We start from the raw sequence: 26758 nt of genomic DNA, 5'->3' as shown, positions 1-26758 counted from the left end.
CTAGAGATAAAGCCCAATACCAGAAATTGAACTTTATTCTACCACTAACTCACTGCATCAGTATTTTCCAAATTGTAAGTTTAAAACCAATTTAATGAATTACAACCAGCCTTTTGAAAAAAGAATAGAACACCAGGTTTTACACAAAATCAAGATGTTATTTCACATACATATGTTTGTGTGTGTGTGTGTGTGTGTGTGTGTGTGTGTGTGTATGTAGGTATGTGTTTTCATAACATAAAAAAATAGAGTGCTCACTGTGAACAAATATTTTTAAAAGCTACTAACTAAATAATGGAGTTAGTCATGTTAAAACTTGACATTGAGGTAAGAGAAGTCGGGGAATTCAAAAATACACCCTAATTCTGAAAATAAATGAAAAAGCTTTAAGAACTCTATGAAGAGCAATGATATAAATAACAATACAAACAAAAACAAAGTCAGGCATCTTTATACTTTGTTTCATTTAATCCTCACAAAACTCCTGTGACACAGGTATTATTTTATTCTTCTTGAGCAGATGAGAAAATGGAAGCATAAAAGTTTAAATAACTTGCTTATACCCAGCAAGTAAAAAGGCTAGAACCAGGGTTTGTATTACTCCTGCCTAACATCAACCATAAGGTCTTTCTCAAGCCCTATGCACTGCCAAGAGGAAGTAAGTGCCACTCTCACAGTGCACTTTTCCAGGAATAAATTTGTAATCTAGAATACAAAGTATCATACAATAGGAAAAAAACAGAATGTACTAGTTTTCATAATCATTTGAATTATGCCAAACCTCCTGGACATGTGACTGCCTGCCTGTTTAGAAATTTATCAAACAATAACTGGTTTCAAAACTAAGAAAAGTTATTCTACAGAAGATCATGAAGCTTTTGCTCCCAAAATTTTTTTAGCAACAGTTACTAACAGAGTGAAATATCCAACAAGAGTGAACCAGTTGACTATAGTTTAATAAAGGTAATACATTTTAAATATACTTTTATAATATTAGACAGCCATTTTAAAATGATGTTATAAAAATGGTTAATGATAGAGAAAAAGAGTTTTATTCTGTTTCATTAAAAACAAGAAGTACACCTCATCATTCAAATCTATTAGGCTTCTGTCTTTGGATAGGAATAATTTAGATAGTGAGTCTGAACAGTGAATTTAGGGAATGCCAAATTATCCAAATCTATTTGGTTACCATGTTCTGAAACAGTAAGAATTCAAGAAATATGTGAAGATTCTCATTAAAGAAGAGATGTGAAAAAGCATCTAAAGCCATATGTTGAGTTTATAGAGTAAAAGTTCAAAAGGGACTCACACATGGAAATGTCCATAAGTGAGAGAGGCACAGAGAAACTGAAACACCCTGAAAGACTGGCAAGCAGATTCCCACTGTCCAGCATATAGGGCACATGCTCACTGAGTGACACATGGGGTGGGGGGGGGGGGGGGGGAGGTAGATTCCTGCCTCTATTTTGTTTCAGTAAAGCTAAAAATTTTACTGAGTGTATACAGTTGAATTTACCTTAGTTAAATGTACATATGTTGATGCTCCAGTGTATGTAGACATACAACATTTGTACACATTTATTTCAAAGTAATTTACACGGAGAACATCTGGAAAGCAATATGTCATAATACTAACAATGGTTATCTTCAGACAGTGAAATTAGAGGGCATTTTAATTTTCTTAATTATGCTTAGCTGTATTTTCCAAATGCTCTAACAATGAACATATTTCTATTATTGTATTGTAATTTTTTATTAAATTAGATATAGTAAACTAACATAAAAGCAAAGACTTTGTTTTTAGAGATAATAACATTAACCTTTTAATTTACAACTGCAGCTCTACTTTGTGAGCTCACAGATTAAATAAAAAGAACACCATCTACTTTTACCTCTAGAGCTTTCTGTTGCAGCCGGTCACGTTCTTCTTTTTCTTTGCCAATAAACCACACCTCCCATGGTGTCAGGCGGCTTTCCAGCAAGTGCACCTGTTTCTGTTCTTCTTGGTTATCTTCTGATTCAACCTCAGTGCTACAAAAGAGAGGCTACTATAATACTTGCACAAGAAACTCTTTTGCTTACTAGTCCAAATCACTTAACTACACAGTAAAAGCAAAATTTAATAGTGTATTTACAATATTGTGATATTTATAAATATACATGAATTATATATAAGTATACATCAAAATATCATGAAAAGAAATTCTAATATTTGAATTCGTTTATCCATCAAACTGCCTTTGAAATGCTTCATCTTCTTGTTTATCCATCTTCTAAAGCCTTCATCTTCTAAAGCCACATTATTTAAAACCCAATTGGGATAACCCACACACTATCCATTTGCCTCAATGCCAACAATTTTTTATTTCTAAAAATCTTACCTGGATAACTAATTACTAATTATCACATATAATCCTAATCAGATCCTGAAACAGACTTTTCCCTTTCCCTCCCTTAAGTAGTTCAGGGAAAAAAAAAAAAAAAAGATTATGCAGTACACACAAAGAGAATGATAAAGCAAACATGTTAACAATTAGGGACTGCGGCTGAAGGATAAACGAAAGTTCTTTATATTATTTCACCTTTTTTATAAGTTTGAAATTGTTTTGAAATAAGAAGCCATGTTTTCTTTATCATTTTGGTTGACTCCCTTTTGCCAATCTATAGACAGGGTGTATATGACTCTCCAGTCTGGTTATCTCCAACTATAGTCTCCATCTCCACCATGCACCTCTGTCAGTCTGTATCTTCTGGGTATAGGGAAAAATAACAATTTGGGGTAAAGAGAAGAGGGGCAGGGAAATAAGTACATACATAAATAAAGAACACAGGGACTTGGCCAAATACACAAGCCTCATGAAACTTAGAAAAAGCTTAACAATTAGCAGCCATAGAAAGCAAGTTGTTCAGGACATAAGAATAGTTTATTCCACTCCCTGTGTCCATGTGTTCTCATTATTCAACTCCCACTTATGAGTGAGAACATGCGGTGTTTGGTTTTCTGTTCTTGTGTTTACTTTGCTGAGAATGATGGTTTCCAGCTTCATCCATATCCCTGCAAAGAACATGAACTCATCATTTCCTGTGGCTACATAGTACTCCATGGTGTCTATGTGCCACATTTTCTTGATCCATTCTATTATTAATGGACATGTGAGTTGGTTCAAAGTCTTTACTGTTGTGAACAGTGCCTCAATAAACACATATGCGTATGTATCTTTATAATAGAGTGATTTACAATCCTTTGGGTATATCCCAGTAATGAGATTGCTGGGTCAAATAGTAATTCTAGTTTTAGATCCTTGAGAAATTGCCACATCTTCCACAACAGCTGAACTAATTTACACTCCCCCCAACAGTTTAAAAGCATTCCTATTTGTCCACATCCTTTCCAGCATCTGTTGTATCCTGACTAATAACTGCCATTCTAACTGTCGTGAGATGGTATCTCACTGTGGTTTTGATTTGCATTTCTCTGATGACCAGTGATGATGAGCTTTCTTTCATATGTTTGTTGGCTGCATAAGTGTCATCTTTTGAGAACTGTCTGTTCATATACTTCACCCACTTTTTGGTGGGGTTGTTTTTTTCTTGTAAATTTATTTAAGTTATTTGTAGATTCTGGATATTAGCCCTTTGTCAAATGGGTAGATTGCAAACATTTTCTCCCATTCTGTAGGTTCCCTGTTCACTCTGATGATAGTGTCTTTTGCTGTGCAGAAGCTCTCTAGTTTAATTAAATCCCATTTGTCTACTTTGTCTTTTGTTGCCATTGCTTTTGGCATTTTAGTCATAAAGTCTTTGCCCATGCCTATGTCCTAAATGGTATTGCCTAGGTTTTTTCCTAGGGTTTTTATGGCTTTAGGTCTTATGTTTAAGTCTTTAATCCATCTTGAATTACTTTTTGTATAAGGTGTAAGGAAGGGATCCAGTTTCAGCTTTCTGCATATCGCTAGCCAGTTTTGCCAACACCATTTATTAAATAGGGAATCCTTTCCCCATTGCATTTTTGTCAGATTTGTTAAAGATCAGATGGTTGTAGATGTGCGGTGTTATTTCTGAGGCTTCTGTTCTGTTCTATTGGCTATGTATCTGTTTTGGTACCAGTACCATGCTGTTTTGGTTACTGTAGCCTTGTAGTATACTCTGAAATCAGGTTGTGGGATGCCTCCAGCTTTGTTCTTTTTGATTAGGATTGTATTGGCTATGCGGGCTCTTTTTTGGTTTCATATGAAATTTAAAGTAATTTTTTCCACTTCTGTGAAGAAAGTCAATGGTAGTTTGATGACGATTGCATTGAATCTATAAATTACTTTGGGTATTATAGTCATTTTCACTATATTGATTCTTCCTATCAATGGACATGGAATGTTTTTCCATCTGTTTGCGTCCTCTCTTACTTCCTTGAGCAGTGGTTTGCAGTTCTCCTTGAAGAGGCCCTTCACATCCCTTGTAAGTTGTGTTCCTAGGCATTGTATTCTCTTTGTAGCAATTGTGAATGGGAATTAACTCATGATTTGGCTCTCTGTCTGTTATTGGTGTATAGGAATGCTTATGACTTTTTCACATTGATTTTGTATCCTTAGACTTTACTTAAGTTGATTATCAGCTTGAAGAGATTCTGGGTTGACACGATTGGGTTTTCTAAATATAGAATTATGTCATCTGCAAACCGAGACAATTTGACTTCCTCTTTTCCTAACTGAATACCCTTTATTTCTTTCTCTTGCCTGATTGCCCTGGCCAGAGCTTCCAATACTATGTTGAATAGGAGTGGTGAATCTCTCATTTCTTTGAGCAGTGTTTTGTAGTTCTCCTTTTGCGGAGCTTTCACCTTCCTGGTTATCTGTATTCCTAGGTGTTTATTCTTTTTCTCCTGCTGTGAATTCAAATTCGTTCTTCATTTGGCTCTCAGTTTAGATATTTTTGATGTATCAGAATGCTACTGATTTTTGTACATTGATTTTGTATCCTAAAACTTTGTTGAGGTTGTTTATCAGATCTTGGAGCTTTTGGGCAGAGACTATGAGGTTTTCTAGATATAGAATCATACTGTCTGCAAACAGAAATAGTTTGACTTCCTCTTTTTCTGTTTGGATGGCATTTATTTATTTGGAGATGGAGTTTCACTCTTGTTGCCCAGGCTAGCTTGCAATGGCGTGATCTCGGCTCACTGCAATCCTCACCTCTCGGCTTCAAGCGATTCTCCTGCCTCAGCCTACCAAGTAGCTGAGATTACAGGCATACACCACCAGGCCCAGCTAATTTTCTAGTTTTACTACAGATGGGTTTTCACCATGTTGGTCAGGCTAGTCCTGACATCAGGTGATCCATCCATCTTGACCTTTTAAAGTATTGGGATTACAGGCATGAGCCACCACACCTGACCTGGATGCCTTTTATTTCTTTCTGTTGCCTGATTGTTCTGATGAGGACTTTCAGCACTACATTGAATAGGAATGGTGAGAAAGGGCATCCTTCTCTTGTTCCAATTTTCACAGGGTATGCTTCCGGCTTTTGCCTATTCAGTGTAATGCTGGCTTTCATAGATAACCCTTCTTATTTTGAAGTATGTTTCTCCAATGCCTAATTTGTTAAGGGATTTTAACATGAAAAGATGTTGAATTTGATTGAAAGCCTTTTCTATATTTATTGAGATGATCATACGGTTTCTGTTTTTAGTTCCATTTATACGGTGGATCACAGTTGCTGATTTGTGTATGCTGAACCAACCTTGCTTGTGGTGTATTAGCTTTTTGGTGTGTTGCTGGGTTTACTTTGCCGGTCTTTTGTTGAGGATTTTTGCATCTATGTCCATTAAGGATATTGGCCTGAAGTTTTCTTTTTCAGTTGCGTCTCTGCCAGGTTTTGGTATCAGGATGATACTGGCCTCAGTTAGAAAACTCCTCCTCCTCACTTTTTTGGAATAGTTTCACTAGGATGGTATCAGCTCTTCTTTATACATATGGTAGAATTTGGCTATAAATCTGTCTTGTCCTGGGCTTTTTCTGGTATCTATGAAACTGTCCTCCATATTATTTATACCTTGCAAAAAGGTGGTAAAGATTAAATGTATGTATCACACCCAGCACACACAACGTCTGGTGTATAGTATATTTAAATTAAATGACAGTAATTATAGATTGATGTAGATCTCATTTGTGTATATTGTGCTTCTACCTCAGGGAACTATAAATTCATTAAAATATGGGACTTAAAATAATTATTTTGTGGCCTCAAAGACATCAGAAATATTTATTATTTATCGAGCATGCATAACTACTATATTTCCATAATAATTAAAAATAATAACTTTTTAAAAAACAAAGATGATGGCAACCAAAAAAAAACATTTATTGAGGGAATCACACTGGGTACAAATGGGTATATTGTAAAAAGTATACCATCAACACATCGTCAATGTTTATCAGTATTTCAATAGTAGAAGAGACAGATAGGACTGCAGGAGCAGATAGGACTAAAGAATGCTAGTGTACACAGGGCCATCAGATGCCTTTTCATAGAAGAGGTCTAGAGCCTTGGAGAAAAGCTAATCAACCTGTGTAGAGGATGTGTTGCCTGTTCACTGCTTTCTGAAAACTCTTGCCTATTATCACTCTGTGATTAATTCTGCACTAGGCTGTCAAGGGCTTTCACATTTGGGATCATTTTGCTCCCCTCCTTCAAGTAAGTTGATGGACTCATGACTCAATACGTCACAAATATCTTACCTTACATGTAAATGTATATCTGATGCACCCCCAGATCTAAGTTATTTTTTCTACCACATAAACTTTTTTGCAAAAATTAGAAAAATTGATAGCATTAAATATTTACCTGAGAAAAGAAGAAAGTCCTCAAATCAATAGCCTAATCCTTCACTTTAAACAGCTAGAAAAATAAAACTAAAATAAACCGAAACAAGCAGAAGGAAAAATTTAACAATATCAATAATGAAAGAGGGGGTATCACTACAGATTCCATAAACATTGAACAGATAATGAAGGAATACTAAGAACAACTCTATAGGCACAGATTTGAGAAGCTAGATGAAATCAAATTAAAATTAAATTAAAGAAACTGAACTTGCAGTTAAAAATTTCCAGAAAAGCAACCTTCTAGCACAGATGGTTGCACTGGCAAATTCTACCAATTATTTGAGGAAAATTAATACCAATTCCATACAATCTCTTCCAGAAATAAGAAGAGATGAGAACACTCTCAACTCAATTTATAAGGCCAGGATTACCCTGATACAAAAGACAGCATAAAAAAAAATTTGTTTTAGACAAAACCAAATATACCTCATGAACATAAATGCAAAAATCTTCTGTAAAATATTAACCAATGGAATCCTTAAACATATAAAAACAATAATACACCATGACCAAGTAGAGATTGTAGTGGAAATATAAGACTGGTTCAAGACTGGAAAATTTATCATTGTAGTCCACCATATTAACAGTCTAAAGAAGAAAAATCACATGATCAATTGTTGCCAAAAGAGTATTTGACAAAATTCAACATTCATTCATGATAAAGATTCTCTGCAAACTAGAAATAGAAACTTTCTCAACCTGATAAAAGGCACACACAAAAACTAACGTTACACTTAATGGTGAAAGATCATACGCTTTTCCTCTCGATTTAGGAACAAGGCAAGGATATGGATATAAATTGGCTCTGTGTCTCCACCTAAATCTCACCTTGAATTGTAGTTCCCATAATCCCCATGTGTCATGGGAGGGACCCAGTGGGAAGTAATTTAATCATGGAGGTGGTTACCCTCATGCTGTTCTTGTGATACTGAGTGAGTTCTCATGAGATGTGATGGTTTTATAAAGGGATTTCCCCCCTTTTGCTCAGCACTTCTCCTTCCTGCCATCATGTAAAGAAGGATATGTTTGCTTCCCCTTCTGCCATGATTATAAGTTTCCTGAGGCCTCGGCAGCCCTGTGGAGCTGTGAGTCAATTAAACCTTTTTCCTTTATAAATTACCCATTCTTGGGTATGTCTTTATTAGCAGCATGAGAACAGACTAACACAGATATCTACTCCTATCATTCAACATTTTACTGGGTGGTCTATCCAGTTAATAAGGTTAGGAAATGAGATAAAAGGCATGCAGATTTTCAGATGACATGATTGCTTATGCCAAAAATTTCAAGGAATTCATAAACAAATTCCAGTCTTAATGGTGAGTTTAATGAGATTACAGGGTACAAAGTTCAACACATAAGAATCAAATGTATTTCTTTATGCTAACAATGAATAATTGGCAACTCAACATTTTTTTAAAAATTTACATTAGCTCCAAAAAATGAAACACACAGGTGTAAGAGTAGCAAAGCATGAACAGGGTCTGTGTGCTGAAAATTACAAAAACTTAGTGAAATAAAGCATCTTTGCTTTATTTCTAAATAAACAGAAAGATATACTATTTTATGGATTGAAACAATTAACAAAGAATAGATGTAACTTGTCCAGGCACAATGGCTCATGCCTGTAATCCCAGCACTTTGGGCAGCGGAGGCGGGCGGATCACCTGAGGTCGGGAGCTTGAGATCAGCTTGACCTACATGGAGAAAACCCTGTCTCTACTAAAAATAAAATTAGCTGGATGTGGTGGCACATGCCTGTAATCCCAGCTACTTGGGAGGCTGAGGCAGGAGAATCACTTGAACCCGGGAGGTGACGGTTGCAGTGAGCCAAGATAGTGTCATTGCACTCCAGCCTGGGCAACAAGAGCAAAACTCCGTCAAAAAAAAGAAAACGAAAAAAGAAAAGATGTAACTCTCCAAGCAAACTTCAGGAGTATTTTTACAGATCTATACAAGCTGATCCTAAAATTTATATGGAAGTCAAGGGAACTATAATAACCAAAACCATTTTGAAACAGAGTAGTAAAGTTGGAGAAATAACACTATCAGATTTGAAGATTTAATACAAAGCTGCAGCAATCAATTCAATGTGATACTGACAAAAGGACAGACACATAGATCAATGGAACAGAGTAGAGAAGCAAGAAATAGATCCACACAAATATATTCTAGTGATTTTTCACAAAGTTGTAAAAGCAATTGCATAAAGGAACGATAGCCATTCAACAAATGGTGTTGGAGCAGCCGGACAACCATATGCAAAAAAAAAAAAAAGGAACCTTCATCTTAATTTCAAATCTTACATAAGAATTAACTAAAAGATTTACATGTAAGATACAAAATTATAAACATTTAAAGGAAAAAATCTAGGAGAAAAACTATGGCCTGAAGTGAGACAAAGAGTTATTAGACATAATACCAACAGCACAATCGTGAAAGGAAAGATTTATGAATTGGATTTCAACAAAATTAAAAACTTTTGCTCTATCAAAGACACAGTATAAGCATGAAAATACACACTACAGACTGGGATAAAATATTTGCAAATCACATATCCAATAAAGGACTTGTATCTGGAACATAAAAAACTCTCATAACTCAACCATAAGAAAAGAAACTAGCCACGTTAAAGAAAATACTGTGTTCATCAACTAGAAGTCTCAACATAGTAAAGATTCAGTTCTCCATAAATTGATTCATAGATTCAACTCAATTCAAATCAAAATCCCAAGAGGACTTTTTGTAGGTATATAAAAGCTGATTCTAGAATTTATATGAAAAGACTGTATAGCATAGGGACAATGGTTAAAAATACTATATTGTATACTTGCAATCTGCTAAGAAGATAGATCTTAAATCTCCTCACTACACACACACACACACACACACACACACACACACACACACACAAATAGTAAATGTAGAGGTAATAAATGTGTTAATTATGGGGAATGTGGCAATTATTTAACAGTGTAGACATAGGTCAAAACATGAAATTGTATACCTTAAATATATGCTATTTTTTAATGTCAGTGACCTTTCAATAAAACTGTTAAAAAGTAGAGAATAAAAATACGATATGTGAAAGACAAAGGAACTAAAATATCACAAACAATTTTGGCAAAAGGAATGCAAATAAGCAAATTAAGAAATGTTCACTCACTATTCAGAAATGCAAGTTAAACCACCATGAGATACCATGGCACATCTATTAGAATAGATTAAAAAAATACTGACAAGTGCTGGTAGGGATGCGGAGCAACTGGAACTCGCATACACTGCTGGTAGCAAAATGAAAAAAACAGCCACTCTGGATGCAGTCCCTTGTAAAATGAAACAATCATTTTCTATACGACCCAGCAATCCCATTTCTAGGTATTTGCCTTAAATAAATGAAAAAATGTTCACACAAAATCCTACTTTTTGATGGTTTTTTTTTTTTTCTTGTAAATTTGTTTAAGTTCTTTATAGATTCTGGATATTAGTGCTTTTGTCAGATGGACAGATTGCAAAAATTTTCTCCCATTTACACACGGGGGCCTGATGGGGGTGGGGGCCTAGGGGAGGGATAGCATTAGAAGAAATATCTAATGTAGGTGACAGGTTGATGGGTGCAGCAAACCACAATGGCACATGTATAACTATGTAATAAACCTGCACGTTCTGCACATGTACCCCAGAACTTAAATATAATAAAAACAAATAAGACTAGTTTATTATAGACTTAGTTCTTCGTCTCTTTCACATTCCTGCTTCTAGCAACCAATGGCTTCATCCACTGCTTTGCACAACTTTTCTACTTCACGATTCAGCTTACTCATTATTTTCTGTTACTATTATTTCTTCATTCATTCATGCCCTTATGGAATTTGTATTGTAGTGGCAAAGAGACACTATTGATGTGTTATTTCTCATTTTATTTTATTTTTTAAGACAGAGTCTCATTCTGTTGCCAGGCTGGAGTGCAGTGGCATGATCTTAGCTCATTGCAACCTCTGCCTCCTGGGTTCAAGTGATTCCCATGCCTCAGCTTCCCAAGTAGCTGGGATTATAGGCACACACCACTGTGCCCGGCTAATTTTTTGTATTTTAGTAGAGACAAGGTTTCACCATGTTGGCCAGGATGGTCTCAATCTCCTGACCTCATGATCTGCCAACCTTGGCCTCCCAAAGTGCTGGGATTACAGGCATGAGCCACTGCGCCCAGCGTGTTATTTGTTATATATGTCTTTCTTCTTCCGTCTTGCAGAAGGAACCCATCTGCCCCCACTGAAGTGTACTTTCAACTATCACTACATGCTGATGAATGCCTAGATCAGTAATTCCAGGGCACATCTTCATCTTGAGTTCCAGATCTTTATTTCCAACTCTGTGATACATAGCTCAACTTAAATTTATCAATCAGTTGAAAACAAATTAATCATCTTCTACCACCCACCCACCACCCTTCCCACTAAGACTCCTCTTACAATCCTAAAGCAGTGAGCACAGGCTGGAGGATATCACCCTTCAGTCAGTTGCTCAAGCCAGAAGCCCTAGCTCTTTGATTCCACCTGCTCCTCATCAACATCTGGACCCTCCCCACCTCCCATACTCACATGATCACCTAGTCATGTTAATTCTATTCTTTCCATTTTTGAATGCCATTCTTGTTTCCTCAAATCTTACAACCACCATTTGGACAAAACTGGCCTCCCTTTCAAATCATTACCCACACCTCTTGCCAGATTCAACCCAAAAATGTATCCTTTGATCATGTCACTCCTCATCTTAAAGTTCTTCAGTGGCTCCTTTACCCACAGGATAAAATCCAAACTCCTTAGCCTGACACCCATGAATCGGCCCTTGCCTATCTTCCAGCCTCTTCTTTCACCAATAGGTGATCCACATTTTACATTTCAGTCACTAGGAACTCCTGCAGGTTGATGAATGTGCCACGCCCCATGCCCTGTAACTTTCACCTAAATCTGAAATTCCTTTCTTCCATCTCTGAATACAGTTAGATTAAGAGCTTAGATTTGGTAGTAAACAGCCTGGGGTGAAATCCTATCTGCTTCTTCCTAGCTGTGTACACTTTTTTTTAAACTTCTTTAAGCTTCTGTTTTCTCATCTATAAAATGGAGATGACAGTTGTGGCTGGCTACCTTACAGGTAGTATCTCATGAAACTATCCATGCTAAAGCACCTAATACAGTTCCAGTCACTCAGTAAGCACTTAGTAAGTCATTTATTATTTTTACTATGATGAACTCCTATTGTGTCTTCAAAATTCAACTCCAGCACTGCCTGTAAAATTCTTGGGTTTCCTGTCACTTGTTCATCTCTGCCACAGGCCACGAGTTCCTTAAAGAAAATATACCTTAACTCATTTTTTTCTTTCAAGAGCCTAGCTTAGGGTCTAGAATATAGTAAGGTCCTAAGAATCATTTGTTGAAAGGAAATAGGATCAGTGGGTTTTTCTTTTAAAAAATGACACTTTAAATATTAAATTTCCTGCCTCAAAATTTATAACCAATGTGTTCAAAATACACGGCGCACACACTACAGCTCTACTTATAATCAAGAAAGGCTTGCTTGACAAGCAGCCATTTGTGAACAAGATATTTATTACAGCATGGTTTTCCTAACAGGTAGTGGTAGAAAAACCAGGATAATGCTGAATAGATAAACAGTAGGCCCAGAGCACATTATAAAATATTCCAGGAAAACACTTCTCATTATCTTGTCTGAAGCTAACTTTGCGCTTCATCTCAATTCTGGCCAATACACTTGAAGGTCAATGCATCCTATAAGCATGGCTCTATTTTTTTCTTTCTTTCTTTTTTTTTTTTTTTGAGATGCAGTCTTGCTCTGTCTCCAGGCTGGAATGCAGTGGCACAATCTCGGCTCACTGCAACCTCCACCTCCCAGGTTCAAGCGATTCTTCTGCCTCACCCTCCCGAGTAGTTGGGACTATAGGTGTGTGCCATCACACCTAGCTAATTTTTGTATTTTTAGTAGAGACAGGGTTTCACCATGTTGGCCAGGATGATCTCGATCTCGACCTCATGATCCACCTGCCTTGGCCTCCCAAAGTGCTGGGATTACAGGTGTGAGCCACCGTGCCCGGCCGAATGGCTCTATTTATACCAAAAATACCTTGAGGTAATATCCATCATGTTCAGTTGATGCCTGAGTCTAGCTCGAAGAAGCCTTACCCTATTCGTTTTGCCAGTCAGATCACTGTGGCAGGTGAGGGATGGACAAAAGGCATAAAATCCCACAGCTCTAGGTTGCTCTCTGCTCCACAGAGGATACTTGTAGCCCAGAACAATGATGGGGCTATGACTCAGGTTGCCTGCTCTCTTCATCCTGTCACCCCCAAGCTGTCCAGGGCACTAAATATAGGTCAGCATAGTAGGGAGAAGGAATAAGGAAGTTTTCTAAAAATCTACCTTTCCTGAAAGGAAGTACTAAGTTTATGATGCATTAGGCAATCATCACTACACGTATCTGTTCTTTAGGAAGTGGGAACTGGGCATGCAGTCAGCACACATTTACCAAGCAACTAATAAGCATCTGACACTTGCCACACACACTTGACAACTTCAGCATTCTCTTTTCAAACTCATGTCCCAGCTACTTTTGATTCATAGGGACTGAAATGTAATAAGGAAGGCAGCCTTAGCCCTGTCGTGCAACCAGTTCATTCTGGCTTTGGATAAGTGAGACGTAGATATGTCTGCCTCCTCCCCTGGCAGGCTCCATTTAGTCAGGGCTTTGGCTCTTGGAAACTAATGCAAGGTTTCAATAGCTGAGGTGTAGTTCTGAGGGTCATTTATTCCACAGGTCACTAACTTGTGTCCAGAATACTTAGTCCAGTTGATTATGCTCAGAAAATATTTCCCAAAGCCTTCAAATTTACCTTAAATACCTTTGAGACCAACTCAGTCCTGAAAACACCTACAAAGTCCTAAATGAAAACAGATTACTGAAACCCTAACTCTACCATTAAATTCTACTAGAAGGTTGATCAGAATAGGCCTGTTTCTTCTTGCTACAACCAGCCCGAATGAGTGGCTTGCTTGGTTACACTTTCTGATCTCTATTCCCACCAATGTACTTACTTTTACCTCTCATCCTTAACTAATTCACTCCTGTAACCATGCATATGAGTTAATTCACATGGTTCCAGATTCCATTCACTCATGCTGTATATGAACACCCTGTACTGAAGGGGGTATCTTGCTATTTACACACAAGGCCTGGGTTCTTCTGCCTGTGTTTCTTAGAGTTCCTGTACTGTGCCTTACACAGCTTGACAATCAGAAACTTGTAAATGATTTCTGAAGAAAATGTAATTAATGTATACCAGAATGGGCCTGCATTACTAGGCCTGCCTCAGAAATGTTCCTGCAGGGATAGGCCCTTTGCTCCTATTTCTATATTCCCAATACTAGGCATGCAGTTTAGGAAAGAAAACATGATCATGTATCTTTGTAGTAGGCCCAGGTCTGCTAATAACTAGGTGCATGCCTTTGAGTCACTTTTTATTTGTATTCTGAGCCATGGTTTTATTGTCTGTAAAATAAGTGGATTGATTTAGGCTTCAATTCCATTAGAGTAGAGACCAGTATCTAGTTTATGGTCCCCAGTACCTAGACTAATATGTGGTACACAATGTTTGCGGAGTGAATAACAGTAGACATAAACAAATTAAGATAGTTTTAATAACCCCCTTGGTCCTAACATTCTTCGACACAATGGCATCCATTCCTCTGTAAGTGCGTGCTCAGATCCTATCCAACCATGTCTCCACATGCTGAGGTTAATATTGCTAACCTCTGTGCCTCGGCACTTTATGTTATAAAAAGTGACCTGTTTACTATAACCTACTTCACTAACAATCAGTAGATGTTTTCAGAATAACCACAGGTACTATATTAAGGTGCAGTAAACCACATCCTGATGTTCAGATTTGGGAAAAGAATTCTGGAATCCACAATCTGGCTTTTGAGGATTCATAAAACTCCTGAAATAGTACCAAAGTTTTGTGTGTTTGAGACTATGTGCGTTTTCCTGGGAAGTGAAACTGCAGCAATCATATCTTAGGAAAAAAAGGATTAAGAGCCACAAGAAACCTGTCCTCATTTGCAAGAATTTGCCCAGGGCTCTTTATGTGCAAAAAAACACGGCACCTCAGTTTGCAGGTGCCTGCTCTGCCTTTGGGGCGGAGGGCAGGAGGGTGTCAGAAGAGAGTGCTTAAGAGAGTCTAAGGAATCTTGAAAAGGACTGAATAGGCCGGGAGGCCTCGGGTTTACCTGGCGCACCCCTGTAACTCCATTCCTCTCAGGCTCGCCACTTTGGCTTCTGAATCAAGGACATCTTCATCCACGTCTTCCTCATCCTCCCCGTCACCGTCGTCCTCGTCAAATAGGAAGCTCTGGTGGCCAAGGGGAGACAACAGCGACCTGGTGGAATTGCTGCTGCTCAGCGGCGGCGATGGCGAGCGCACCACTTCCAGCCCCTGCCCACGGGCGCCCGTCATAGAGACGGCGAAGGAGCCCGAGGAGGGCCGAGACCTGGGTCTGCAGTCAGCAGAGAAACCGCTGGAGGAAGGGCGAGAAGTAGGCCCCCAGCGCCCCGCGGCCCACATCTGGCCCGCCAAGTTTAAACTGGCGGAGCCGCGGCGGGGACGCGCTCTCCCAGCAGGCCCTGCGCGCGCCGGCCCGGCCAATCCCGGCCGCCACATACCCTGCGTTGCCATGGCGACGCGTGGAGGCCGAGAGGGCTTTGTTTGGGCCTGCAGAGCTTGGCTTCCTCCGCTCCGGCCTCCCTTGGCCAGCCTTCCTCCTCAGTGGCAGGAAGGTGCCTGCTGTTTGCAGGCTTGTTTAGCACGGTGCCTCCCCACGCCACTGGCGGGGTCCTGGCTCCCTACCGACAACTTTGAGGGCCTGTCCCTTGTTTGCCGTGGTGTTGTAGTTCATTGGCTACATAAAGTATGTTACTTGTCACTGAATAAGGGAAAAAAGAAGCAGAAGCCAAAACTACACCCTATATAATAACAGGGTCAGAATTATGAGCATCGGTCGTGATTTCTTTCAGCACAGCAGATATATTTTGAGGAGAGGGGAGCGAACTTGATCCAAGTTTACCGGTGTACCCCAGAACTCACTGTTAGGGCAGTCTTTGAGTGTTTTGGTAGCACTGCGTTTGCCTGGCATCCTAAGGGACCTAATTTGTCTCTACATGTGAATTTTTGGCCTCTTTGAAGCCTCTAGCGTATGCTAAGGTCTGCGTAAAGCACTAGGGATAGATGATTAAAAGTCTTGTCCTTAAGTTCCTCATCCTTTTGTGGTGAAAAAATCATCTGAGTAAATATGGTGATATGCATTTTATGTGGGATCTTAGGGGCACTCTCCTCTCTGGAATGGGGATAAAGGTAGTAAGGGAGAGGTCGATGCTTTATTCATGCTGACAAAACTGTGTACATTTGTAAATAAATAGGGCTTTTTTCCAGTTCATAATGTATATTACTGGTAGAAATGCCATAAATGAAAATTAACCATGGCTAACATAGCACACAAAATTTTTTAGTAACCAGAGTGATACAAAAACCTTTGATGAAATCTAGATCTGCAAAATTTAATACAAGAGAGCTAGCTCTGGTAGAAGTAATAGCAACCAAAGACAATTTAGAAGGCAGAGCTATAATTAATAAAATATGACATGGTTAAATCTATTTAAATGGAATATTTTGTTTAAAATTTCGGTGAAAACAAAATGAAAATGAAAGAAAATTGGAGCACTCCAACTGAGTAATAAAATTGATCAAGGAATAAAACTGACCTAGGAATAAAATTGACCTAATGGAGTTTTCGTTCTCAACCCTAGTTATTCAATATTGCCATATCTGGTTAAAACCTTCTATTGGAACATCTCTAGAATCAATAACATTGAAAGGCCCTGGTCTTCTCAAGCATAAACAGGTATGCTTGAGAAGCTATTTTCCCATATATATATAACCAGACATAACTGTAGTGGGAAAACACTAGTATGAAAGGGACCTGGAATCAGTGGTTTTCCTGGTGCTTGATAGGTTTTCCAATCCTAACTTACTCCTCTGAAAATGGGGGAAAAAATTACTTCATAGGGTCGTATTATCTCATTAATTCTCAAAGTTTCTAAGCTCAGGATCTGACAGATACAATGAAAAATTGTGTGTAAACTCCAGAACTTTACACTTTAACCTCTTTGTATGGGAATCTAAATGTCATATACTTCTTTGTCACCTTAAAATGTTTTCCTTAACAAAGTATACCCTTTTCTTGATGCGCCAGGGTCATCATTATGACCAACTGTGACATTATGCACTAGCAATGCTGGACCCCCAAGGCTGTGAGGCAGAATCAGATGGTGCTGATGCTGGTGTTTGAACATAATTGAGTCCAGCGGTCTCATTTCTTACACTGCCTTTTCATTACTGGAGCTGAGGAGTCATAATAAAGATGGGTAGAATTATATTAAATGTACAAATGTATAAAAGAGTGTCTCTCCCCTAAAGTTTTAGGATATTGACTGAGTGACATATTTTCATACAGTTAATACTTTGACTTTCATGGAATATTTGAGATATTTATGTTTCACTGGCTCTGGAAACTTGTATAAGAGTGATTTTTGCTTAAATAATTCCATCACCAGTTAGCCCTATGGCAATATATTATGCAACTTTAAAAATTTATCCCTAGACATTAGTATTTACAGATGAAACAATATGATGTCTTGAATATGCTTCAAAATAATTCAAGGGGTGGAGGGATTGGAAGAGGTTAGTGAATGCGATGAAGATGAAACAAGGTTCACTACCTGCTGCAGATAATTGTCAAAGCAGCGATAGGTATGGGATGAAGGGTAGGGAGGTGGGATAATTATACTATTCTACTTTTGTTATGGAAATTTCAAGCATATGTAAAGTTTAGTACAAACACACACACAAAATTATGTCTAGAATGAAGAGGCATTGGGTTCTGGTTTGAGTTCTAATTTGCTGTGACTCAGGAATTCACTTAAATTTCATTAAACCTTTTGTTTTTTCATCTGTAAAATGAGGATTAATGATTGTACATACTGAAGTATTTCTAAGCATCTGGGCAATTACCTGCATTTAATATAATCCAGATTTTTTAATAATTTGCTTTTTAGATAGAGATTGAATCAATGGTTTTTCTGAAATTTCATAATCTGTTTTCCACAAGTATGGTTCAGACTCAGGATAAAACCTTATTTATAAATTTCAGCAAAATGTTCTTATATATTTATAAACAAATATCAAAATAGTGTTTTCTAGTGGTTACTTTCAACATTTCTTCTAATACTGTCCACTTAAAAATATTTAATTTGCTTACTTTAAAACTAAATTCATTAATATACCTACTTTTAAATTAAGGCAAAATAGATTGCTTTCTAGAAACTTTAATATTTCAAAACACTGAGTACAATATTGTATTTCATACCATATATAGCACAAAGATTAACACATTTTATGTATCTGTTATTCTAGTTTTAAAATGAATAAAATGAAAAATTTTCAATAATTTGAATTGTGGGAAAAAAACCTTTTAATTAGGAGTTTCTTACCATGTTATGATTTAACATTTATCAGATGTGTAAATATACAAATATGATAGCAATTTTTAAAACTCGTAAATAGTTGGCCTTACAAAATTACAACACACTGTATATAAATCCTTCCCACATTTTATACAAACTACATGATTTTGATATACAAAGATTCTGTTTTTATTACACTGACAATGTACAACAAAGACTATTTACAATGCAAAAAGTATATAAACCACAATTTAACATTCTGCTACTGGCAGCCACTATAGTTTAGGAGGTAGCTTTAAACGAAATGAACAGAAGCCACATTTCCCAACTTGTGTTCTAAAAATAATTTACATAAGATAAAAATTCATTATATGCACAGTATGTACAGTTTAATTATTAAACTGCAATCTAGCTGAATTTTTTTAGTATATTCAGAATAACTAATATGGCAGTGGGTTTGCTATTGATTTAGCACATTGTTCAAAAAACATATTGAACAATTATAACCTTAAGACTCCACACAGTAATAGGTCTAAAGACCATACATGAGAATCAAGTAAAATTTTTAATTTTTAAAGACACAGGACTAAGCTTTAATTCCTTCTTCTTATATTTTTATTAATAACATATTATCTTGTTTAACCAGAGTTCAACCTCTGAACTACTGAATAGGCTTTTTGTAAAAAAAATAGTATGGGGAAGATATATGGAAGTTTCCATTTAATAGCATAGGTTCAAGAGAATCCAGCTCAATAAGAAATAAACATAAGTACTTTGTGTCATACTTACTCCCCATTTCTTCCAATTAAATGCAAGTATTGACCACAGTTTACTTTCTATATAATCCAAATTATTACTAGGTGACAAACCAACAAATTGGAAAATATCAGTAGAGCCAATGATATTAGGAAGTGTTTATTAATGAAAACATTACATGGAGCCACCAATCCCTCAGATACTATTAAACCCCCACATTAGTTAGTAGTTTAGCCAAATCTATTAAACTCACACAGCAATTAGCCTTTTACTTTTTTTCTAGTAGTATAATCACAAAACACTGAAGAAAAAATTACTGATTGAACCAAAGCAATGTATAATGACTGAAAACAAATGTCCAGCTACTTTTTTTTAACCTAACAGCTGTTAATATTGTTTTAAAAACATCTTCAGGTTTTAGATTTATAAATCAACAAAGCAAAATTTATGATTCTCCTATGTTAAGATGGCAACTGAAAACATAGTAAGGTAATGCCTATGTATACTCTCACAGTTCTGGCTGGGACAGTCCCTTTTTTGGGCCTGCAGTAAGTTGTCCTAAGATTAATGATGAAACATTAGGTAAAATTAGCAAGACTTTTTCTTCAGTTATAGAAAATCACATTTTAAAATATATTTTTTAAAAATATTAACAGCTGTTCTTTATCTTGTGCTTAATTCATAAATAGGTATAAATTTGCTTTTTATAGATCAGAAAAACCTAACATTATATTGCTATACTACACCTCCGATCCTTTTCAAGTCATACATTTGTTTCAAACAGACCATACATTGCTTGGACATTGCATTTTTCACCAATTTATAATTTAGGCACCTGTCCTTTGAAAATGACTGATTTGAGAAATAAATTGCCACCTTCTCCTTCTTCTAAGTGACACCAGGCAGTGATTACAGAAGTGCTTCCCAGATGAAAGATTAGAATAGGGTTCACTCTATAAACACTGATTTTGGTTGACAGAGGAAACGGTTACATACACAGGAGTTCAGTCTTTAACTCTTGGTAGATTGTAAGCATAGCGCACCAAAGGGAATCCTCGACTCTGGTAGAAGCAGGCTCGTCCACAGGCCTGTACCTGGTCAGAACTGTCTGAGACAAAGGAATCTTCTTCATCTGCATAATCAGAGTGGGCTGACTGTGTGCCACAGTCAGACCAATAACCCTCAGGTCTTTGGCAAGAAGCCACTGCCAATGCTGGACAGCTGTGTGATTTTATCAAATGTTTGCATGATACTGGCTTTGTTAAAAGAAACGATTCGCAGCAGTCACAAATAGTCAGGTTTCCCTGCAAGTGTGAGTACATGCCACAATCGTAGTAGAAATCCTGTTCCAGACAACCACCTTGGCTACTGATGGAAACTGAAACTGATCCACTTTTCTTGGTAACACGTCGCTTCAGTAACTTCCAGTCTTCTTTAAACTTTGGGTTGAAGAAAACATACAGGACTGGATTCAGGCAAGCAGGCAATGGAAAAAATATCAGAGTAACAGACTTCATTATTTCAGGGCTGATAGAGATTGCAGTGATCAATGGTGCAAATGAGAAAAATGCAACAGGGCAGAAAAAGATGCAATTGGTGAAGATTAGCCAAGCGACATGCTTAATCATGCTAGATTCTGAGTTTTCTGAGAGGTCCTCTTTTTCCAAGTTGCAGTACAGCTTAGTGTACATAATGGCCATTAATAAAAATGCTAGTGAGTTTAACAGTACTAAGGTTACAGTGAATCCTAATGATGGTGTTTCTCCTGTAGGAAATGGCAAGCAAAGGGGTGATGCAGAATATTCCCCTCTATGGAAAAGGTGAAAACAGCCTGCTATTGTAGCACCTAGGAAAGCCAAAAGGGCAGCAACCCGGAACTGTTTGAGATGATTGCTTTTCCCATTTTTCATTACATCTTTTGCAGATAAGCTTCTTTCGACAGTTGCTAGCATTAATAAAAATATGGCACTTTCTGAGGAGAAAACTGCAAGAAACCCAGCTACTTCGCAGCCACTGCCAGTTTCCCACCAAATGCCAAATTCAGCGAATCTGCCCCAGGACACAGCATCAAGAAAAGTTAGGATGCCCGTATAGATTCCCATGAATAAGTTAGACACAGAAATCAAGCCTATAAACAATTTGGATGAAGGCAGTGATGTACAAGATGCAAATGTTGTTAAAATGACAAGCAGGTTGAAAAATAATGCAACCAAGAAAATGAACCACACAGTAAGACGAATCATCCAGCTTCCCAGTAAATATTCACAGGGCTTAAAAGCACCTAAAACAAAACAGAGAGAGAGAGAGAGAAATAAAAGATAACTTAGAAAATAATTTAGAAAATGATATGGCTTGCTAGAAAAACTAATGATATAGACTAATTAAATATGTTCTCTATTTGAATTGAACAAAACTGAAATGGTTACTGCTTCTAAGATATTTTAGTCATGGACTAGGCTATTTAAAAAAAATAAACGGACTTTGATTTCTTTTATTAAATATTTGATAAGGCTATAAAATATTTCTTTTATTAAATATTTGATAAAGAGTGACATTTAGATGAAAATTTTCATTTTTTTCTTACACCTAAGCTAATTTACATAGCACAATGTTTAGGGCATAAGAGGTATTTGATAAACTGAGGGTCTGGAATGAGATGGTTGTAACTTGCTATTCTTACCTTGAGAAAGCAACTTAAAATTGTATAAATTTTAACCTGTATTTATTTTCTCGCTTGTGGGTAATAATGCCTATTTCATACGGTTGTGCAGCTTAACTGAAATTATACACATAAGGAACTAAGCAGGCTGCTGGATATATAGTTAGACTTCAATAATTATTAGCTCCCTTTTCTTCCTTTCTAGCCCCAATATACTTTATAATTATGTATGTATATGTTTGTATGTACACATATTTTTTATACATTTTCTTGTGGATTTCAAAAGCAACCTGATAAAGCAGGTTAAGATAGGTGTAATTACCCCCACTTCATCCAGAGAAACTGATTATTTCAAAGCATTTGATTGACCTGACAAAGGCCATTCAGTGAGATAATGTAGCTAGGAGTACACCTCAGTGATGTTAACTATTCGTACAAAGCTACATACAATAAAATTCTGCATAATACAAACTAGCATTGCAAGAACGCATTCAGTTGCTGAACTGTATGTTCCAGTAACTAGTTGACATGCTAGTTTTGACAAAAATTACAACTCTTTTATTGAAAAATTAGAAAGGAAAAACAAGATTCTGACTATGAAACACAAGAAAACTATGTATTACAATTACCTAAAAAACATGTTTTATGAACTGTCATGAAAATGATATATCCAATAAAACATTTTCAATTGTTGAGATATTCACAGACCTAAAAAGCCAGTTCTGCACCATTTATCTGTCTTCCAATTATCGCAAGAAACTCTTATTTAAATTTCCTTTTAACTCCCCCTTCAGGAAGTGCTAAGAGAAAGTTCATTATCACCTTTAACTCTGTTATCTAAACTCATCCTTCATGGAAGAAGGGGTAGCTCATCGACCTGAGAGAAGAGAACACCTTTTGAGAACCCTTTTATGGGTGAGAAAAGTTACTTTTCCAAAAAAACCTTGGAAGCAGCCTCAATCCAGTCCCTGTCTTTGGAAGCCTGTGGCATCCTCTGGTGCTAACAGGAGGATCCTAGCTTTCCTCTACTTCCTGCTTCTGCAGCAAGCACATCCGTGTCTCTGTGTTACTACAACTGAGTAGGGGGAGGCAGGCCTGCAGAGTTCATCCCCACAGCAGCCCAAAGGGATGAGCTCAGACCAGCTTTCCTCCTGGCCAATCTCCAAGTTTAGGTTCGGGGTGGAAAAAATGGAAATGCTGCACATTCAAGTCCAGCTTCCTCTTTAAAAACCTGTTCCCTTCTCATTGGATCATCAGTTCTTTATGTACATTCTCTTTATGCACATGAACTCCAGTGGGACAAGTGAGTGAGCTGTACCTCAATCTTTACAAATTAATATAGACGCTAACACACAATAAAATAAATTACATAAACTTAGATGATTCTTGCCAATCACATTCACTTATCTGGTAACTTAGAGCTTATTCTCTACACAAGAAAGTATTCATAGAAAACATAGGCAGACCCTTAAGCTCACAATTCAGCAGCAATCACTAGTGAATCCATAATACTTATAATTCTGAGTTATAAAATTAATGTCCAGATTCTCCTGTGATATTACATTAACAAAGGAATCTACTTTGTGTACACAATTTAACTAAAACATTTAAGCCTTTCTTTTACACTACAATTATAAATACATCTTCTCTGGTAGATTGGGCAGACTATGACAATCATGACCAAGTATGTGGTGTCAACTTAATAAATTTCCCAAGACTACAAAGTCAATGAAGTAAGTGAGGAGAAAAAAGGAGGGCAAGGCTACATTAAACACACAGAGACACACAGACACACACACACACACACACACACACACACACACACACACACACACAGAATCTTTACATACTACTAACTTATAGAACTAGTCCCAGAGTTAGAGGAGCATTAAGAAAGTGCTTCCAAAATTCTAACGTGTATAACTCTCACCTCGGGGAGCTTGTTAACATGCAGATTCTGATTCAGTAGGTCTGGGCCTGAGATTCTGCAAAACATTCCTAAGCTGCTGGTTGTTATACAAAGCACAAATCAGAAGGCCTCACAAGAACCTCTAGTACCATCCCTATTACAGAAACCACATCTATACCCAGGAGATTTAGATATATTTGCCTAATGTTTGTTTAACATGAGTAACGGTGGCAAAATAGGCTGGGCATACCTGTTGAAGGTGTACAGTGGATAATTATTTGACTATGTTCTTCATTTTCAACAGTGCTTGTGACATTTGCTGCATCAGCAGTACCTGAACATATAACACAAAGTATGTTTAATTAAAACCTTATACAACTCAAAAGAACCATATTTTCCTGCAATTTTCTCTGTATATAAGTTCTCCTTATAGAAGGCTCCATAACACATTAAGGATGCTGATAGCATAGTGAATGCCATTGTTTCTTTTGGGTTTGGGTTTTTCTTAGAGACAAGTTCTTGCTCTATTGCACAGTCTGAAATGCAGTGGCACAATCATAGCTCACTGCAACCTCGAACTCCTAGGCTCAGCTCAAGGGATTCTCCACCTCAGCCTCCCAAGTAGTGGGGAATATAGGCACATGCCACTAAATTCGACTAGTTTTAAAATTTAGCACAGAGACAGAGTCTCACTTTGTTCCCCAGGCTGATCTTGAACTCTTGGGCTTTAATGACTCTCCCACCTTGGCCTCCCTAAGTGCTGAGATGACAGGCATAAGCTACCACACCTGGCCAGAGAATGTCATTTTTCTCACAGATTTCCTATTATTCCTTCACAAAGTGATTATAATAACAGAAACTTTAATCAATGCCTTAAAGGAGTGTTCTATTTTCTAAAACTCATGCACTTGCCTTTCTCCTGTGCCACACTGTGGTCCTGGAGGTTTTTATCTTCTGTGTTTAAATTTGCATAAGAGTCACAACCCCAAAATGCACAGCACTGATAAGCATATGGTACTGATAAAGACCTGGAAAAAAGTTGTAAAATCTACATTGAATAGCAACTTCACAGATATGGTTTTGTTTTATAAAAGTATTTTAAACTTGAAAACCCCAGCCTACGAATCAGAAAGATCTGTCATGTGCTTTAGGCTGGTCATTCATCCTCTCTGGGCCTCAGTTTCCTTACCTGTGACAACAGCTGTGGTATCAGATGACACCAAGGCTTTCTCCCTTTCTGTAAGATCTCTCTTAACAGTCAGATATAAATCAAACTATGCTTAAAATTTAACAGCAGTACTGTAATTTAAAGTAATATCTATGACTCCTTTTATAAATGTATTCACTATGCTCAATTTATCATATGAAACTGATAGTTTCACTTAAAATTAATGCCCCAGGTCATTTGTGACTTTATACCATTAAATAAATTTACTTTGTTTAAATAAATGCAATGAAAATATTTATTCTCTTCTTCAACAATAGTATTCTCTCTCTTTTGTCAGAGACAGGGTCTTGCTCTGTCACTCACGCTACAGTGTAATGGTGCAATCACAGCTCACTGTAGCCTAGAACTCCCAGGCTCAAGTGATCCATTTCAGCCTCCCGAGTAGCTGGGACTACAGGCACGTGCCACCACATCCAGCTAATTTTTGTATTTTTTGTAGGTTGTCTGGGCTGAATTCCTGGTGTCAAGTGATCCGCCCACCTTGGCCTTCCCCAAAGTGCTGGGATTACAGGCGTGCACCACTGTGCTTGGCCTCATAACAATATTCTCAAGCACTCTCTCTACTGTATTTTCTGCAGTCCCTCATACCTCTAAAATCTTCATGAAGTATTGTAGCATTGTATCAGTTTTCTGCAGGTTCACATTTACATGGTTTCTGCTATCTTATTGCTAATGAAAAGTCCACTGTATTAAAAAAAACATTCTGATGAATAGCTGTATTATCTCTTTGAGGACATCAAGGGCTCCAGTTCACAGTCTTAAAACCTATGGAATAATGTTTATGTTCTATTTTTTACCAAATTTACAATGATGGAGGTAGAAAATACCCTTAAATTATAGCCTATCAGAAAATCTGAGAACCACAGCAAAAAACCAGGACACTCTATAATTTTGGAGCCTACCATAACTTCAAAAAAAAAAGAAAAATAAGCAAAAACACACCTGAGGTTAACAAAGTCTTTTGCTGCTAAAGCTTCTTTCAGCTTGAAGTTCCCCACAAGTTTCAGTTGATTTAGCCCATTCAGGCCTTCCGTAGGAAAGGAAGTTAATTCATTGAAACTTACATCTCTAAAATATGAATGAGACTTTATGTTAATGCCCAAGATGTAAATAACATAAAAACATCTGTACATGTATTCACAGCATAAATATTAGATCCCTAATATGAAGTTCAAGTAGGGATGCCAAAATGATAGGTCTAGCATGTATCTTGCCATTTGAGAAGATTTTACTATAAATACAGCTTAGCATTTATGCAAGGGAACAACTAAACAGAAAAATACTTTGATTTGACAATGTTAAAACAGATGTTCCCATAGCACTAGTTTACTACCTTCATGACATTACTGCATAATCATCTACTTACAGATTAGTTATTGGCCCAAGTGTGGCAAAAGCTCTACTGTGAATTTCGTGGATCAGGTTTCTACTCAGATCTCTGCAATTATAAAAGTAACATGTTAATCTTTCAAATAAATACTCAAAATGCCACTTACTTAGACTATACTTTAAAATTAGAGGTAGTAACACAATATTGCTGATAAGATAACGAAGCTCTTCAATCTCACCCAGCAACATTTTTTCCTGTTTATGTTGAATGCCTCTCCTTCACAACAGTCTATTTCTTGGAATATGTTCCATATAGCAGTAATTCTAGCTGGCATCTGTTTCAAAACAGTTGTGAATTTTCCCACTTTATCTTTCTGATATCAATTCAAAAATATAAATGATAT

General features: G+C 37.1%; 2 protein-coding genes across 5 annotated transcripts in view; both read right to left on the bottom strand.

Moving 5' to 3' along the window:
• Positions 1 to 18039, bottom strand: part of CCDC34 (coiled-coil domain containing 34) — a 33664-nt gene extending 15625 nt beyond the window's left edge. The window contains exons 1-2 of the mRNA XM_032283705.1: positions 15185 to 18039; positions 1896 to 2034 (exon numbers count right to left, since the gene is read on the bottom strand). Coding sequence (XP_032139596.1) covers positions 1896 to 2034; positions 15185 to 15630 — 585 coding nt within the window. The 5' untranslated portion in view covers positions 15631 to 18039. The remainder of the gene's footprint in view (positions 1 to 1895; positions 2035 to 15184) is intronic.
• A 280-nt stretch (positions 18040 to 18319) lies between these two features.
• LGR4 (leucine rich repeat containing G protein-coupled receptor 4) overlaps positions 18320 to 26758 on the bottom strand; it is a 105843-nt gene continuing 97404 nt past the window's right edge. For 3 of the 4 annotated variants that reach the window (XM_032283701.1, XM_032283703.1, XM_032283702.1), the window contains 5 exons: positions 26392 to 26463; positions 25968 to 26093; positions 24710 to 24825; positions 24048 to 24131; positions 18320 to 21510 (listed from right to left, as the gene is read on the bottom strand). In XM_032283701.1, coding sequence (XP_032139592.1) covers positions 20234 to 21510; positions 24048 to 24131; positions 24710 to 24825; positions 25968 to 26093; positions 26392 to 26463 — 1675 coding nt within the window. In that variant the 3' untranslated portion in view covers positions 18320 to 20233. Of the gene's footprint in view, positions 21511 to 23703; positions 23874 to 24047; positions 24132 to 24709; positions 24826 to 25967; positions 26094 to 26391; positions 26464 to 26758 lie in introns of those variants that run through there. The other variant, XM_032283704.1, reaches the window with a different exon arrangement.

Source organism: Sapajus apella, unplaced genomic scaffold (genome assembly GCF_009761245.1).
Source record: "Sapajus apella isolate SASKATOON/1434 unplaced genomic scaffold, GSC_monkey_1.0 scaffold14, whole genome shotgun sequence".
Taxonomy (NCBI): domain Eukaryota; kingdom Metazoa; phylum Chordata; class Mammalia; order Primates; family Cebidae; genus Sapajus; species Sapajus apella.
Note: the sequence above shows the minus strand (reverse complement) of the source record. Positions and strands in the feature narration are given on the sequence as shown.